Raw genomic sequence first — 17108 nt, forward strand, 5'->3', positions numbered from 1 at the left:
TCCTTTATTCTGAGATACATCTGAGATAGGCTACATCAATAGGCTCTCAAAACAACTCCAGGCTCACAAAACATTCCCAAACAGACATAAGGTCTTTATAGAGCAAATCCATATAGATTATTTGTCAAATAAACCAGTAAAACATAATTTGTGCACTGCAAAAAAAAAATGAAATCTAACCAAGTGTTATTAATCTTATAATAAGATCAAAAAATCTATTTGGTATTGTTTTTAGTATGAAAAGACTTACCTAGTGCTCTCTCGAAAGATCATTTTGACCTAATTTCAAGAAGACTTTGTCTTATCAAGACAAATTTACTTAACGCACTGGCAGACAAATTTGCTTAACGCACTGGCAGAAAATATGGCTTGTTTTCAGGATGAGATGTCTTAATATAAGTCAAACTTTTCTTAAATTAAGTCAAATGATTTCACAAAAAAGCGCTAGGTAAGTCTCTTTATACTGAAAACAAAACAAACTAGTTTTTTTTATCTTAATATATGACTAATAATCTTGGTTAGATGTTATTAGATAAGCAGTTTTTTGCAGTGTGGGATGGAATATATAACATTCACACTCATAGCTCATATTTTTTTAAATAAATCAGTGAAAAAGTATCCTGACAAACAAGCAGCTTTTTAATGCCTTGGTTATATTTATAATTTCAATTCCTCTGTAGGTTACCTGATAGCCCAGTTTGAGAGGCGCAAGACGCGTGACATTATTTATTTTTACAGCCAATCACTGCTGTGATTTTATTTTATTGATTTGATCTCAGTCATAGAAGTTAAATTTGAAGGCAGGACAAAGGTAAAATCCAACGAACCGCATTCAACCCGCAAGCCAATAGTTGAATAGCCCTCTCCTAGAGCTTTTGAGATATTGCCACTGCTCCAACACTGAAAGGCACTGTTACAATGCCTGGATCAAGCCAGGTTCAGCATAGCGTATGCCACTGTCTGCTCACGTTGGTGACCGGACCAGGGCAAGCACACTTTCGCAGTTCCCGCCGGAAATGCAGTCTAGTTCTGCTTGAGGTTGTTAGCTTAGCTAATTTTTGCCCATTTGCAACTATTAAGAAGTATGGTGTTGGATGGGCAGTACTACCCCAATGCAGTGTGTTAGGAAGCTCCACCCAGCCCAGGTGTCTCTGGTGCCTCTAACCATGTGCACTGGTTTAATCAGGCAATTAGCAGGCAGTGCAACTCAGCAGGACAAAACTCAGGCAGACTGGCTACTGAAGAGTGAAGATCCAAAATCTACTAGGCCAGCCTCAGGGTAAGGGCCTACGGCCACCCTTTTCAGAAGTGACCTTTTTTTGTTTGTCTCTTATGGAACTTTGAAACCCCTTTGAAAGAAGTAAAATTTACATGCAGTGACTGTGCTGCTGGAAGCAACGATGACTGGAACAGGAGAGAGGACCAAAATCTCCAGGACACACGCCATGCGCTGGTGCTGATGTTGACTTGGGCCGGCTTCGGCTTCTTTTACACACGTTTCAGCACCAATCTGAATGTTGTAGCTTGTTACTATAGTTACAATTGTAATGTTCACAAGCAACATTTATTCTGGGACAAATCATGGGAGACAGAAAGTTACTACTGTCTTTTGTGTTTTTAAACTTACTTTTTCAAGTTAATACTACTTGAAATTGAAGGCTGGCTGCATGAATTGAACATGCACAGACTGTCATGAACAGCACACATAACAGACGGCTACTGCGCTCCAGACAATGGGTGCGTAAGCTACATTATCATTTCAAGCTTACTTTGATGGGCTAACCCTAGTCACATTAGCTAAAAAAAAGCCACTGAGTGGGCTGTGCTTCACAGGTGATTGATGACGTGCTAGGTGGCTGACAGATAGATCGTACATGGCTTCAGATGCATTTTTGGTTATAAAACTTACTGACTTTTTAGATGTAAGAGTGCATATTTCTTGCTAACTTTCACAAAATATAAGGCCGCAAACCCTGAACTTACTTGTTAGCACGTAAATACTGCCTTCTATGACTTAGCAACACCATCTTGGATAAAGTTTTCGATTGGCGGAAATCCTTCTTGCTTTTGAGGTGGCTCCGCCTACAACCTCTCTATGGCGTTTGTGGTACCCGACTTTGGAAACAGGCAACTTCAGGGAGACGGTGCCGGTGGCAGCTTTTGGGCACCAGCACCTGTCATATTTTGGTTGAAATGCTAAGAACTGTTTCTAGATGAGGCACCAGCACCAGGGTGGTCAAAATGAGGAACGAGACGACCAGGAGGGCTGGGTGGCTAGGTCAGTGGCAGAAACTGTGCTCCTCAATAATGTTGGTCTGTCTCTCTCATCTTTCTAGTTTGTCTCAGGAAGAGCCAGCACAAGCCCTCTGACAGCCAAGTGGCCCAGCACTGAGAGTATGAGTTGCCATCTGCTCCCCTTCCCCACAAATCATAATTCAATTTCTAAATTTGTTTCACTGCAACTCCTGTTTCTGACTGTTGACCCACAGCAAGCGGCCACAATTAGTTCAAGTGTTTTTTTTTTTTTTTTTTTTAAATGTTGAAATGGATTGCCTAGTCGGTCATGCAGTAATAATAAAAGTCCTTGCCAAAAGCCCTATTATGCAATACAAAACAGAAAAAATATAGACATGGAGCCATACATGATTGAGCCAGATTTGAAGGCGGAATTAGATGGAGGAAGATCCAGTCCCTCGAATATTGGAATTGAATGTGTCTGAGTTTGTTCTCTGGTACGTTTTCTCTACTGTCACACTGTGTAACAATCAACCTTTTACCTTTGGCTGTGTTAACTAAAACGCACAAGGGGCTCTTTTGAAAGATTAAGCAGTTAACAATAAACATGGTCAGTTTGTTATGAGATGCCTGAAACAATGTACAAATCAGAGTGCATCCGACACGTAATCAAAACTATAGCATAGACCACGGTATCTTCAGTTTACCAGCAGTAAAGGAAAACACGCGCAAACAATAAACCAGAACGCGCACAGTATAGTAGCGTTATATTTTCATACATTAAATTACCCACACCACCCCAAATGAATTAAATGTCCTTTGTTTTAGTCCGAAACTAAACCTAGAAGTCCAAACTAAGCTTAAAGATATCCTGTCCTTTGCCAGGACGCCGCAAGAGTCTGTATAATCCCAACAAGGAAACGAGAAGGCCGCTGCCTCGCGGAATTGTCCCGCGGCGTGCAAACAAAAAAGGTAATCCACAAAAAGGGAAAAAATGCGATGATCGGATTGCAGTTATCCCACAAAAAATAGAAAAGGGAAAAACAATCGGTCTCACCAACTCCGTGCATAAATCCAGTCAGCCGACTGCAAAGGCTTCCTTTGACGCGTCCTCTTCTTGGTAACGCTGGTCTCCCCACACCATTACAAGCGGCGTTTCATTTATATAAAGTCCGTTTCCTCCGTAGGGATACTTTTCTCTATTTACCCCTTTACGAGAAACAGTTTACAACACGTTCAGCTGCAGCACTGAGTACTGGCCACACATTCAAAAAATCTCCCACACGCTTGCTACTTTCTTCAGACCGCCCCCATCATTTAGCTCCCCTATATAAGTTTGGGTCTTGCGGTGATAGCGATATCGGCCGACAGTGTCCCCATACAAATCACCCATATCCATACCATCATACACAGTGGAAATAAAGCATGATAAATACATATAAATAAGTACATATTCATATCACACTGATATTATATGAGACCTACAGACATATATGTAATAAATAATACTTAATTTTAAGTAATGGCACTTAAACTAATGTGGCAGTGTCACAGTCCCCCCAGCCAGAGGTACCGGAGGCTGAACCCCTAAGTAGGGCTTCACGTTGACCACATTGACGGTGTCAGTCTTTCTATTTTGGTCATTCCACTGTATTTGGTAGTTGACCGGGCCTACTTTTCTCACCACAGTGGCTGGACCCGACCATTTAGGCGCAAGCTTGGATGAGAAATTCTCGGATGCTTTTGAGAGTGGGTGAGTGCGGACCCAGACCAAGTCTCCCGGCAGGAGTTGTGCACCTCTCCTGCGGGCATTATAATACTTGGCTTGTCTGGCCTGACATCCCCCAACTCTCTTCTTGACTTCCCCAAACATTGATTTTTGTCTCTCCAGGATCGTGTATGGAGGTTGATGAGGAGAGGGTGATGTCCCAATCAATCTCTCTAGTGGCCCTTTCAGAGATCTTCCAAGTGCCAGCTCTGCAGGTGTTCGGCCCGTGGTCTCGTGATAGGCAGCATTAATGGCAAAACGGAACTCCCTAACCCATTGATCCCAATTCTTGTGTTGGTTCCCTACATAGGAGGCGATCATCGTTTTGATGGTCCGGTTGGAACGTTCGGTGAGGTTGGCTTGGGGGTGATAGCTGGTGGTAAACTTCTGTGTTACTCCCCAGGTCTTACAGAGGTTAGCCATCTCATGACCAGTGAACTGAGACCCCCGGTCTGAGACTAACTCACGCGGAACACCAAAACGAGTGAAGATCTCTTCTTTTAGGATGGTCACAATGCGGTGGGCTTTGCTGTCTTTTAAGGGGAACATCTCCACCCACTTCGTAAAATAATCCACGATCACAAGAAGAAAGGTATTACCATTTTTGCTCCGGGGAAATGGCCCCATAAGATCCATTCCCAGCTTTTCCCAGGCATCTTCGACTGGGGTTGGCTGCATGAACCCTGCAGGCTGACGGTTTTCAGGCTTGTAAGCCTGACATATGTTGCAGCCCTTGACGTGGTTCCATACATCCTTTCGGACAGATGGCCACCAGGCCACCTCAAGGACCTTCAAGAGGGTTTTTAATCTGCCCAAATGGCCACTCAGAGGATGGTCATGAAAGTAATCAAGGAAAACAGGCACAAGGCTCCTGGGTACCACCAGTTGGAACTTGTCTCCCCCCTCTCTCACAGGTGAGCGACGGTACAGGAGCCCTTGCAACATTGTAAACCCTACCCTATCCAGCCTACTGTTGGTAGCAGCCTCTTTGGCCAGGTCACTGACTTCTGTATCCTGTTCCTGACCCTCCCTTATTGCCGACAACGAAGTGGGCAGGTCTGGGGAACTGTTCACAGCAACATATGCGGCTGCTGCAGTGGGAGGAGTTACTGCTCTAGACAGAGCATCTGGGACAATGTTATGCAGACCCTTTCTATACTGGACCTTAAACTGGAACTGTTGCAGCCGTAGGATCCAGCGCGTTAGCCGAGATGAAGTCTTTGGACAACTAAAGGCCCAGGTCAAGGCAGCATGGTCTGTATACACGATGAACTCCGTACCTTCAAGGAAGTGCCTCCATTTTTCAATGGCCCACACCACCGCAAGACACTCTTTTTCGGATGTAGAGTAGTTGCACTCCGCTCCACGCAACCCCCTGGAAGCATATGCTATCACCTTCTCCCCATCATCAGTCGTCTGGACCAGCACCGATCCCAGACCCACATCACTGGCATCCGTGTGAACCTCAAATGACAATGTGTGATCAGGCTGTATCAGGATAGGAGCATTGACCAGTGCCCTTTTCAGCTGGTCAAAGCTCCGCTGACAGTCCTCTGACCAGATCCACACCACATCTTTCCTCTTCAGGCGGTTTAGTGGGGCTGCCAGGTCTGCAAAGTGATCTATGAATTTGTGGTACCACCCCACTAGGCCCAGAAAACGCTGCAAAGACTTGATGTTGGTAGGAGTCGGATAGGAAGTCACCGCCAGGGTCTTCTCTGGATCAACCTGAACGCCCTTCTCTGATACCACATGGCCCAAGAATTTTTTTAGGTTGAGGGTCAATTTGGCTTCATGGAGCTTTTTCGTGACGGCGTTCAAATCCTTGAGATGTTGTTTGGGGGTGGCTGAGAATACGATTACGTCGTCAATATAAACACAGCATATTTTCCCCCTCAGCTCCCCCAGGACCTTCTCCATCAGCCTTTGGAATGTGGCTCCAGCATTCTTTAGTCCGAAGGCATACACTTGAATTGGTAGAGGCCCATTGGAGTTATGACGGCCGTCTTGGCTTTACTTTCTTCAGCCATTGCAACCTGCCAATAGCCTGATTTCAAATCTAAAGTGCTGAAGAAAGCTGCCCCATGCATGGACTCAAGCAGGTCATGTATGAGAGGCATGGGGTAGGCGTCTAGATGAGTCTTGGCATTAAGATGTCGAAAATCAACACAAAACCTTATGGACCCATCAGGCTTGGTGACTAAAACCACTGGAGCGCCCCAGGCAGACTGTGAAGTCTCAATAATCCCATCCTTGAGCATCTGTTCTACCTGGTCTGCAATAATCTGATGCTTATAGGGAGATACCAGATGGGCTTTGCAGCGGACAGGAACCTCATCCACTGTAAAGATCTTGTGTTCTTCCACTGTGGTCTTCCCCAATTTCCCTGAACACACCTCAGGCCAAGCCTGCAGCAGTTGTTGGATCTCTGGAGGTTGATCAGGAAAGGACAGAGCTGCCACTCCAGGTGAAGAAAATGGAACTAAAGCGCTCCCTGAAGGAACAGCTACATAAAGACTGGCATTAGACTGATCATCAGTGACGTGACGCCCCATATTCTCCTGAAGTGGTCCCAGGAATGGATGAAATGTGTAGCCCCTGGGCCCCTTCACCCCATAAGTTTGGTCCCCCATATTGATGATGGTAGAGGTCTTGCTTAAGAAATCCAAACCAAGAATGATGGGAAACGCCAGATTGTCATCAGCCAGGATGTACGTCTCCAGTGCCCACATCATTTCATGCCAGCAGTAGAGAAGATGTGCTTTTCCTATGGCACCGTACGTCTTCCCATTAGCCAGGGCAAAGCTTTGGTCCCCACTGGACTTCAGTTGTTCACCCTCACAAGCCATATCCATCTACATACTCTGACACATGAGAGAAAAGGTGCATCCCGTGTCCAATACAGCATGGCAATTCTTTCCCCTCACTGCAATAGGAACATGCAGAAGAGCCAACGGAGATTTTTTCCCATACTGAACTACTGTCACCAGATCGGCAGGTTTTTTGGAGCTACTCTTCTCATTGGTCTTCTTTGAGGACTTTTCCCTAGCCTTCTGTTGGTCCACTTTGCCCCAGTACTCTTTTGCAGAGGTGCAGTCTTTTTCCACCAACGTGCCCACTTGTACGAGCTGGTCAACAGTGGTGATGGTGCCTCTAAGACAGCCCGCGATTCGGGGATTACAGTTGTTCAAAATTTTTCTCACCAACTCTGCTTCAGTGATTTCAGGCTTCCACCGGAGACAAAGGGCACGATAATCATATGCAAAATCCCTCAAACACTGCTCGGGCAGCTGCACCATGTCCCGCAGCTTCTCCTCTACCTCCGAGAGGTAATCAGGAGGCAGGAAAGCGGTCTGGAAAGCCTCCTTGAACTCTGGCCAGTTGCGAACATGCTTTTTCGCCACAGACCACCAGCTATGGGCTGACCCTTTAAGAACACCAGAAAGTGCGCCTAAAAGCTCTGCAATGGTTAACGGCCGAACAGCAAGATATGTTTCACATTGCTCCACAAAGTTAAGAACGTCAGCCACTTCTCTGGACCCACTAAAAGAGGGGAAATCCATATGAACAGCAGGCTTAGAGTAAACCACAGGCACAGTGGCTGTGGCCTGACTATCAAGGCCAGTCAAAGGAGTTGGGAGGCTTGTGCTGGTGATGAAGGGCTGTGTTGGCTGCTGAGAACCAGACCTAATGAAAGGTGTCTTGATCTGGGTCACAGCGGTGGTAGGAGCTGGTTGCCTTTGCATGAGCTGTTCAGTAAGAGGAACAGAGGGCTGAGCAACATTGGCTGAAGCAGACAGCATATTAGGAGAGGTAATAGAAGTAAAAGGAAAGGGGTTTTCTTCATGGGAACCTGCACTAAGAGGAAAATAACTTTGAGAGACGGCACCAGTGGATGCTTGAGGCCTCGGCAAACCATGAGAAGCTTGAGCTGCAGTGGAGCGACTATAGGGAGGATGGCTAGTAGTTCCAGTGGTTTGTACAGGCTTGAAGACAGACATAAGGCTGGCGCGCTTCAGCCGTTGAATTTCTGCCTTCCACTTTTCATCCCGCCGATGTAAACATTCCACCAACGTTTCTTCGAACTGCTTGAGTGTAGATATCATACTTTGTTCAAGGGCCTCAACACTTCTGTCAACATAGCCCCTAATGCTATCTTCTCTGTTGAAAGCACTAGAGACAGACTCTCTGAAATCAGTTTCAAGATTAATTAACCTCTCCATGACTGACCCTAAGTCAGTGGTAAAGGACATGAGCGCAGGTAATGTGAGGTAAGATGTATTATCCTCATCTCTAAGGCTTTGTTCATTCTCCTCCGTTTGGGATATGTAAAGAGAACTAATAAGTGATGTAACTTCACCCACAGGATTTCTCCTCGTGACCCATGCATCTCCTTTTGGTTTATTGTGCTGCTCAGGTACAGATGTAGGAGTAGAGGCCCTAGTACTAGGCATATTCCCCACTACCTCTTCCTCTTGGGAATCATCAAGATCTACAAGTGGTGTCATCCTCATTTCTTCCATGTCCATTTAGTTTTATAGTCAGTATTCTCAAAATGTTTTTAAATTCAATGAAAAACAATGCTAGGGGTATATGATAGCTGGCTATACACAGTAATGAGCTTAATTCAGAAGAAGTACAAAAGCTGACAATGTTAACTGCAATCTTATTAACAGCAATGCAAAATCAGAATTATATTTCATTCCCGTCGGGCCACCATCTGTAACAATCAACCTTTTACCTTTGGCTGTGTTAACTAAAACGCACAAGGGGCTCTTTTGAAAGATTAAGCAGTTAACAATAAACACGGTCAGTTTGTTATGAGATGCCTGAAACAATGTACAAATCAGAGTGCATCCGACACGTAATCAAAACTATAGCATAGACCACGGTATCTTCAGTTTACCAGCAGTAAAGGAAAACACGCACCAAACAATAAACCAGAAACTTGCGCATTGGTATAGCGCGTTATATTTTCATACATTAAATGACCCACACCACCCCAAATGAATTAAATGTCCTTTGTTTTAGTCCCGAAACTAAACCTAGAAGTCCAAACTAAGCGAAAGATATCCTGTCCTTTGCCAGGACGCCCGCAAGAGTCTGTATAATCCCAACAAGGAAACAAGAAGGCCGCTGCCTGCGAATTGTCCCGCGACGTGCAAACAAAAAAGGTAATCCACAAAAAAGGGAAAAAATGCGATGATCGGATTGCAGTTATCCCACGCAAAATAGAAAAAGGAGAAAAACAATCGGTCTCACCAACTCCGGTGCATAAATCCAGTCAGCCGACTGCAAAGGCTTCCTTGACGTGGCGTCCTCTTCTTGGTAGCAGCTGGTCTCCCACACCGCATTGCGGCGTTTCATTTATATAAAGTCCGTTTCCTCCGTAGGGATACTTTCTCTCTATTTACCCCTTACGAGAAACAGTTTACAACACGTTCAGCTGCAGCACTGAGTACTGGCGCCACACATTCAAAAATCTCCCACACGCTTGCTACTTTCTTCAGACCGCCCCCATCATTTAGCGCGCTCCCCTATATAAGTTTGGGTGCGCGGTGATAGGCGTATCGGCCGACAGTGTCCCCATACAAATCACCCATATCCATACCATCATACACAGTGGAAATAAAGCATGATAAATACATATAAATAAGTACATATTCATATCACACTGATATTATATGAGACCTACAGACATATTTGTAATAAATAATACTTAATTTTAAGTAATGGCACCTAAACTAATGTGGCAGTGTCACAACTGCAAAAAATAAAATCTAACCAAGTATTATCAGTACAAACTTGGCAGACAGTCAGACAAATTCAAAAACCGGACAAAGCCTGGTCTGAAGGTGATGTGTACCAAATTTTAGGAATTGGACCAACGGTCTAAGAGGAGATAGATTAGATTCACTTTTGAGTTTTTTAAAAATGGCGGGAAATTTCACGAATTTCAATTTCACAGAATTTGACGAAATTTGGTGTGCGTCCAAATAATGTTTTATTGATTGTGTGCACCAAGTTTGAATAGGATCAGACCGTTAGAAGATAAGATTTTCTGAAAATGGTGGGAAAAATTGCAATATGGAAATGGGTGTGGCTGGGTTAATTTAATGCAGGAGTTCTGAAGGAACAAGAAGAAAGAAGAATTTTGGAAAATTCGATACGGTTCTGGAGATATGAGCACAAACGTAAACATGATTATTATAGCGCCCCCTATGGACAGAAATGAGTAGCTCCTTTTTTTGAGATCATGCACTAATTTGGGAACTATAGTAAAAATTTGGAGTCTGTACCTATTACGGTTATGGCTGTTTACATTGTTCTGCTGTGGAAAAATAATAATAATAGGGAATAATCAGAACAAAAACAATAGAGTTCCCGCAGCTTCTCTGCATAGACCCCTAACTAGATTTTTTGATCTTGATATAAGATTAATAACACTTATTATTAATACCAATATTTATTAATTACGCAACAATATTTTGTTAAAATATGCAATTTTTGCAGTGCGCAGTGTAAACCTAACCAATCAGAGCAACAAAATAGCCTACTGTGAATCCTGTAGGGAGAACAGCCAAAACATCCTTCTTTTCGACAAATGCCTTAATCGCTGTTTTCTAGTAGAAGCTACATCATGCCCTCTGACTCTCAACACTGGTCCATCTATACCAATGACCTGATATCTCACTTACCACAAAATGTTAAAATATGCAGATGATACCACCATCATTGGCCTCATAAGTGATAATGATGAGTCTCAATACCGCAAAGAGGTCAACTGTGCTGTAGACTGGTGTGGCAACAACAAGCTCCATCTCAACGCCTTAAAGACTAAGGAAATAGTTGTGGATTTGAGGAGGAGGCCTAACATCATTGCCTCAGTTATTATATGTGACCAGCCAATAACCTTGACAGACTCCTTTAAATTCCTTGGCTTATACATAAGCAAGAATGTGAAGTGGGAAATTAACACCACTCACATTATCAAGAAGACTCAAAGACTATACTTCCTTAGGCAACTTAAGAAGTTTCACGTGAGCAAACACCTGTTGGTGCATTTTGTAAGAAATGTATCCTGCCAAATTGTATAAGTATCATTTCTCCAACAAAGATAAGGTTCTGATGTTCTGATGGCAGGCCAGACGGTTTGGCCCCAAGTGAGGTCTGAAACACCAACAATCATAGTATAGGTTTTGGGGGTAAGCCATTGAAAACCATCCCAGTCAAAGGTTTGAGGTTAACTCAATTATCATATACATAGGACAAACGGCTATCAGACCGGTTTCTGGGTAGAAGCCAGATTAATTTGCATTGAGAACAATTTATAACAAGTAGCTTTTGAGAGTTTGTTGGGAGTTCACCCAGACAGGACAAAGAGAGAGAGGCATAGGTTGAACCTTTGTGAACTTTTGTGAACCTTTCTACCATTTACACTGGAATAAAACCTGACTTCTGTATCAATCCAAGAGAAGAGAAAACCTTTCCTATTTTTTCTTACAATTTCTAATAAGCCATCATAGAGAGCATCATTACATCATCTATCACTGTCTAGAATGGGAGTTCAGACTGTCGCACCAAAAGGAAATTAGAGCGAGTTGTGACCAAAGCCTCTGACATAATTGGTTGTCACCTCCCTACAGTCCACACTCTGTACTCTGAGCACACCTTAAACTGTGCTTACACAATTATCAATGATCCCCGTCACCAAAACCACCACTTTTTAATCTATCTATCTATCTATCTATATCTTGTACAACTGTTTTTTTGTGTTGTTCCAATGGAAACAAAACAAATAAACATGTGAATACCAAAGCATTTGTAATTGCAACAATTGTTTGGGGAAAGTGGTGTATTATCTGACAGAAGTGCATAGTTGCCAATATTTTTAGCCATGACTGTATGTGACCAGCTTATTTCGATAAAATCCAATATGGCAGAAAATCCAATATGATGGAAACTGACGTCATAGGGTGTGTTAAACTTGGTTTGATCCAAGCATTCCAACGATACCCAAGTTTTGAAAATCAAGCATAAGGGTCAAATACGCTTGAACATACAGTACGTCCAACTTTGACCTTTGGTTGCTGACATTCAAGGTGCAGACATGAAACTTGGTAAAAAGAATGATGGGTCTGTCCTGAATCTGTGCGCCAAAATTCATAACTTTTTGCCAGAACTATGGGCTCTCACAGCTCCCATGGCAGAAAAAAAATGCATAATAACAAGACAGCAACAAGCCATGACAGCTGTCATTTTCCCCTTCAGGCATGCACGCTGTCTAAATAGCAAATAAACTTGTGCCTATATGGATGTGTTTGTTAAATGTGGTGTGTTCATGCATTGTTGGTGCATTGCTATCTTGGGGCGCATAGGAACTTGCTAGGTCATTCCGCCAATTGGCTGTGTAAAAATCTTTCAAAATCCTTTAATATGACAAATGGCGTTAATAAATCATGGGTTTTAGTGAAAAAACATCTACAGATTGATCTGGTTATTAACAGCACCCAGAATACCAACCTGTCGCTGATGAGATCGTGTACGGCGGTGCAGGTGGAGGAAGCGGTCACAGTCAGTGCACAGGTTGCCACACATATTACACAAGATAATGGCAGCAGTCTCACCATCGTCATGGTTATCACACATGGGCTGTAAGAGAAATGAGAAGAAGAGAGACAAAGCTACAGGCTGGCCCCTCTAAACTCTAAAATTGAAAGACAAAGCTACAGGCTGGCAGCTCTAAACGCTGAAATTCTGAGAATGATAACACAGAAGTGTGAGTACCATCTGTTTCTGCTGCCCATCCTTGCCCATCCAACGGCCTGAGGACAATCGATCAACATGGTCCTGGTCCAGCACACACAGTGACGCCAGGGCCAGCCACAGCTTGGGGACACAGAAGAGCGTGATGTCATTCAGGTAAAATTAGTTTACCTGCATCTGAAAACGTTATTGTTATCATTTTAATAATATAAAATTATTGCTCTTCATGAGTAGTCTTTCAATTAAAGAGGTAATGCAATCACATTATGTTTTTAAAAAAAAAAAAACTCACATTACCTAAAACCAATAAACTAAATTTATACCACTAAATGAGTTTGTATAGTGCATACTCGGGTTGTGGCTATGCAGCGCGCTGGTGAGCGTTGGTCCTCCTCCATCTTGGTGAGTGCAATGATGGCCTCTGCAATGGCATTCTTTGTCACTCTAGACCAGGCATCAGAGAGATGCCCCTGTGGAGGGGTAACAAATTGGCAACAAATAATGACATTAGTGAGCATCTCAAACATATTCATAAAAGCTTCAATGAACTTTCATGCATAAATAATATGATTGTGCTTTGGTAAGGACAGGGAAAGCTACATCCAAGCAATTTTTTTTTGCAGTGCGAGTCTATTTATAATGAATACAATACCAACTAGATTTTTTGATCTTGATATAAGATTAATAACTAGTGCTGTCAGTTAAACTTGTTATTAACGGCGTTAACGCAAAGCCATTTTAACGGTGTCAATTGTTTTATCGCGAGATTAACATTCTTTTTGGCCTAGCACACTTTGTAGTTTTTTTTCACATGCTGTAGCAACAACTAGTAACGTTAGAAGAACTACAACACCACACCGGATCTAGCTAGACCGGAAACAAAACAACAGGCACGCCGCACCATGGAGGTATCAAGGCTAGCTACTTCAGCCAAAAAAGTTTGAAATTGACCACATCCATCATTATGAAAATGCCGTTTCATGGGTGCTCGTTTCCGGCACCAGCTAGAATTAGCCTATTAGGTTCCATGTTACAGACGGAGACAACGTAAGTCACAATAAACAACAATATGTCGTTGATGAAGACTGGACATTCCCTCAGAGGTAAATAAGTTGTTCGGGAACGTGCTTCACCTACCTTGTTATAGGGGCAAATTTTTTTCATTGGTTGGGATAACATTTTGGGAATGGTGGTAGAAGTTTGCCCCATGTCTCGAAGTCCTAGGCTATTTAATGTGATCTTCATATGTGATAATAAACAATGCGAATCAATATCGAGTAAGCATTCACTTTAAAGGTTGTATCAGCGATGGCGGGGTAACGTCCCGTACAATTATCAGGCATGAAAACGGGTCAGGGGTGAAAAAGGGGTGAGAAGGGCGCGCAAAGAGGGAAATGGCCGTTTCATAGCAAAACAAGCGCGAGTGACATTGTTGCCAATAGTGCATAGCTTCCATGGAGTATGAAGTTGCCTAAAACCAGAGATTTATAAAGAAAACAAACTAGAAAATTATTAATTTTTACAAAAAAATACCTTTATTTCTTCTTTTTGGCTTGGGCCTAAGTGTGAAGGGGCCCACTTGCGCTGTTTGGCAACATGCTTCAACCTGGCCCTTCTCTCCTCCTCAGTAATTTCTTTGTGCCTGAAGTTATCAAACATTTCTGAAGATTTCATAGGCCTAATGGACACTTCATAGTAGACTATTTAGAATAAGTCTGAATAAGATAAGTCTTAATATTTGTTGGACCAAACCAGGTAATAAATAAACTTGGGTAGAGTAAACTAGGCTTTAATTTGTAAAATTGGTTTGAAATGTTTTAACCTGCAGCCTAGGCTACTTACAGATTGTGGCATTGTGCTAGTGTGTTTAACCAACCAATAAAGTTGTGTGAACAGTGTTAAACATGTTAAACCCTGTAGACACAGACTAGGCCTACTGATCAGGCCACTGAACGTTTCTTAAAAGACATTACCATGGCAAACACTGCTTTTGTCTTTGAACTCGACAAAACGCACAAGCCCAGTTTAGGAGTATTTAATTCAACTATTTAGTTATTCACATTGGCCTTTGCTATACTGATAAAGTATGCCTATTTGCTTCACCTTTTGTCGATCTAGATGGCTCAAACTGCACGTATAGCCTATTCCTCATCAAATGAACTCCGTATGTCTATATTTCTGTCCAATATCGCTAACTTAACAGCTTATGCTACGTTGTTACACCAATCTCAACGTCTTTTTCTGACAGAAGTTGAAAGTTTCAACTAGCCCACCTGTGACATCAATAAGCATCTCTCCTCGCCGGGCTCACATTCCAGCTGGCATTTCAGACGCATATATCTGTAGTCACACAGACAGAGAGGCTATTCCAGCGCAAGCATTCTGTTCGCGTTGCATCCGCGGCAAAAATTAGCTTCCACTGTTTAATAGGCTAAATGCATAGGATCTGCAATCACATAATCGTTGCTGGATAATTGGGCTCTTGTCTTACAACGCATCAAGATGCGTTCGCGTCTGCGCGTGATTTGTAAACTCAGTTGTAACCCCATACCCCCCCCCCCACACACACACAATATTTTCTCATCGGATCTGCGCGAACCATGTTAACCATGTAGAATTTCGCCGAAAGGTGAGGAATTTTCATGCCTGAATTGAAACTCTCCTGAACGCACATCTCGTCGGTTATTGGTTGGAACACTTTATTTTGCCTTTGAGTGGTTGGCAACAAATGTTTTTGTGTGCAGATCTCAGAGCCTAGGCTGCCTACAGAGACTGGATTTTTTTGATGGCCTGCTTCTGGGGCGGGCAGCTAGCGGATCGTTAGGAAAGATTAGATGAATGTGATCATTTATGTTTGGGCCTTTTTAAAAAAAAAAAATGTATTCTATTTTTTTATTAAAGGAGAATTCCAGTGTGATATTGACCTAAAGTGTGTTGAAACATGATACCGAGTGTGAACGTATGTCTCATAGCTCATCTCGGCTTGTCCCCTGCACTCAGAAATCTGGCGTTAGTTAGCCGATGGTACCAACAGTTTTTCGATGGGGATGCCTCGGGCATTGGCCTATCCATGCAAATAAATCACTGTTTTACACCATTTACGAGGCTCAAAGTAGCTCCATACTTCATTAGTAGACTTCCGAGGGCCTTAACATTTTGAAACGAGACATTGAGAACTTTGAAAAAGCACTGGTAGTTTATTTACAAGACGATTTATAGACAGTACCTTGAGGAAGTTTACCGTTCGCCGCCATCTTGAATTTAGTCACGATAAGTCGAGCGACGAGTACGAATGAACAGGCATGATAAGGGAGATTCCAAAAATAATTCCGTGGAAATGCATGGATTCCAGTTGCTGCTACTGATGCTAGGATCACCCTCCTGGTATGAGCATTTCTAGGGCTTACTCCCCAGATCACCATCTCAATCTCACACACCCACAGGCCACCTATGTCCAGCAGCTACTAATATGCCAGTCATAGTTGAAACTGAAAAGGTGTCTGTTCATCTTCAAAAGAAGCTGGTTTTCAAAGTTGACAGAATTCAGTGCCCGGGAGTTTCAGGCCCAAGACCGGCCAACGTTTTCCATAGTGGTGGAAATTGGATAAATTAAGCAACATTTTAGCTCTTACTATCCTGTAGTTTTTATTAGTACCATGGTTCAACAAATGTGTACAGTAAAGGTTATATAATAATTCACTTCAACTGAGTTAGCAAAAAATATTCCACTATTCCACAAATGAACAAAAACAGAAAGATAGAAAGAAAGCCTTTGAAATGTAGCCTATCCCACGCTTCCACAAAGAGGCATATTGAACTAATATTTAGGCTACATGTTTTTGCATGGGTAGGCTATATTGTTGTTTGGTGATTTAGCCTACTCCTTTACTACACCCTCTTCTGAGCAAACAGGGCATATTTATCATGTAGGGTAATTGCTCTTTCTTACATTAAATAACTTTATTTTATCCTCTCTACTTGTCCCTGTAGTCATGGCCTTCTCATCACTAATTTCGGGCTCATCATTTTCAGTGGTCAACTGGTTGATCTGCTAAGGGCTTAACTCATTGAATGCCATTACGTTTTTCCTTCCCATGTGTTGAGTGCCAAAAACGTAATATTAAGTTTTTAGCTTTTTTTTAAAAATTAAATATATGACGATCGAAAACTCATGAAAACGCACAATCTGGACATTTTATCTGGACATTTTATCATAACTCGGTTGCCACTTTGGGTCGAATCAGTGACTCATGCACGTCAACTCAAAACCAGGCCATTTTCGTGGGTCTATCACTAGGTGGCAGTCTCGCCAGGTCTCTCTAGGTCACTTTCCGGAAGC

The 17108-nt window shown here is 42.8% G+C and overlaps 1 protein-coding gene across 16 annotated transcripts in view; it reads right to left on the reverse strand.

Annotated features, from left to right (window-relative positions):
* The window catches only part of mycbp2 (MYC binding protein 2), a 283844-nt gene that overhangs the window by 35357 nt on the left and 231379 nt on the right, over nucleotides 1-17108 (reverse strand). For all 16 annotated transcript variants that reach the window (XM_048239181.1, XM_048239179.1, XM_048239178.1 and 13 more), the window contains 3 exons: nucleotides 13120-13239; nucleotides 12791-12892; nucleotides 12527-12655 (listed from right to left, as the gene is read on the reverse strand). In XM_048239181.1, coding sequence (XP_048095138.1) covers nucleotides 12527-12655; nucleotides 12791-12892; nucleotides 13120-13239 — 351 coding nt within the window. The remainder of the gene's footprint in view (nucleotides 1-12526; nucleotides 12656-12790; nucleotides 12893-13119; nucleotides 13240-17108) is intronic.

Source organism: Alosa alosa, chromosome 3 (assembly GCF_017589495.1).
Source record: "Alosa alosa isolate M-15738 ecotype Scorff River chromosome 3, AALO_Geno_1.1, whole genome shotgun sequence".
Taxonomy (NCBI): Eukaryota; Metazoa; Chordata; class Actinopteri; order Clupeiformes; family Clupeidae; genus Alosa; species Alosa alosa.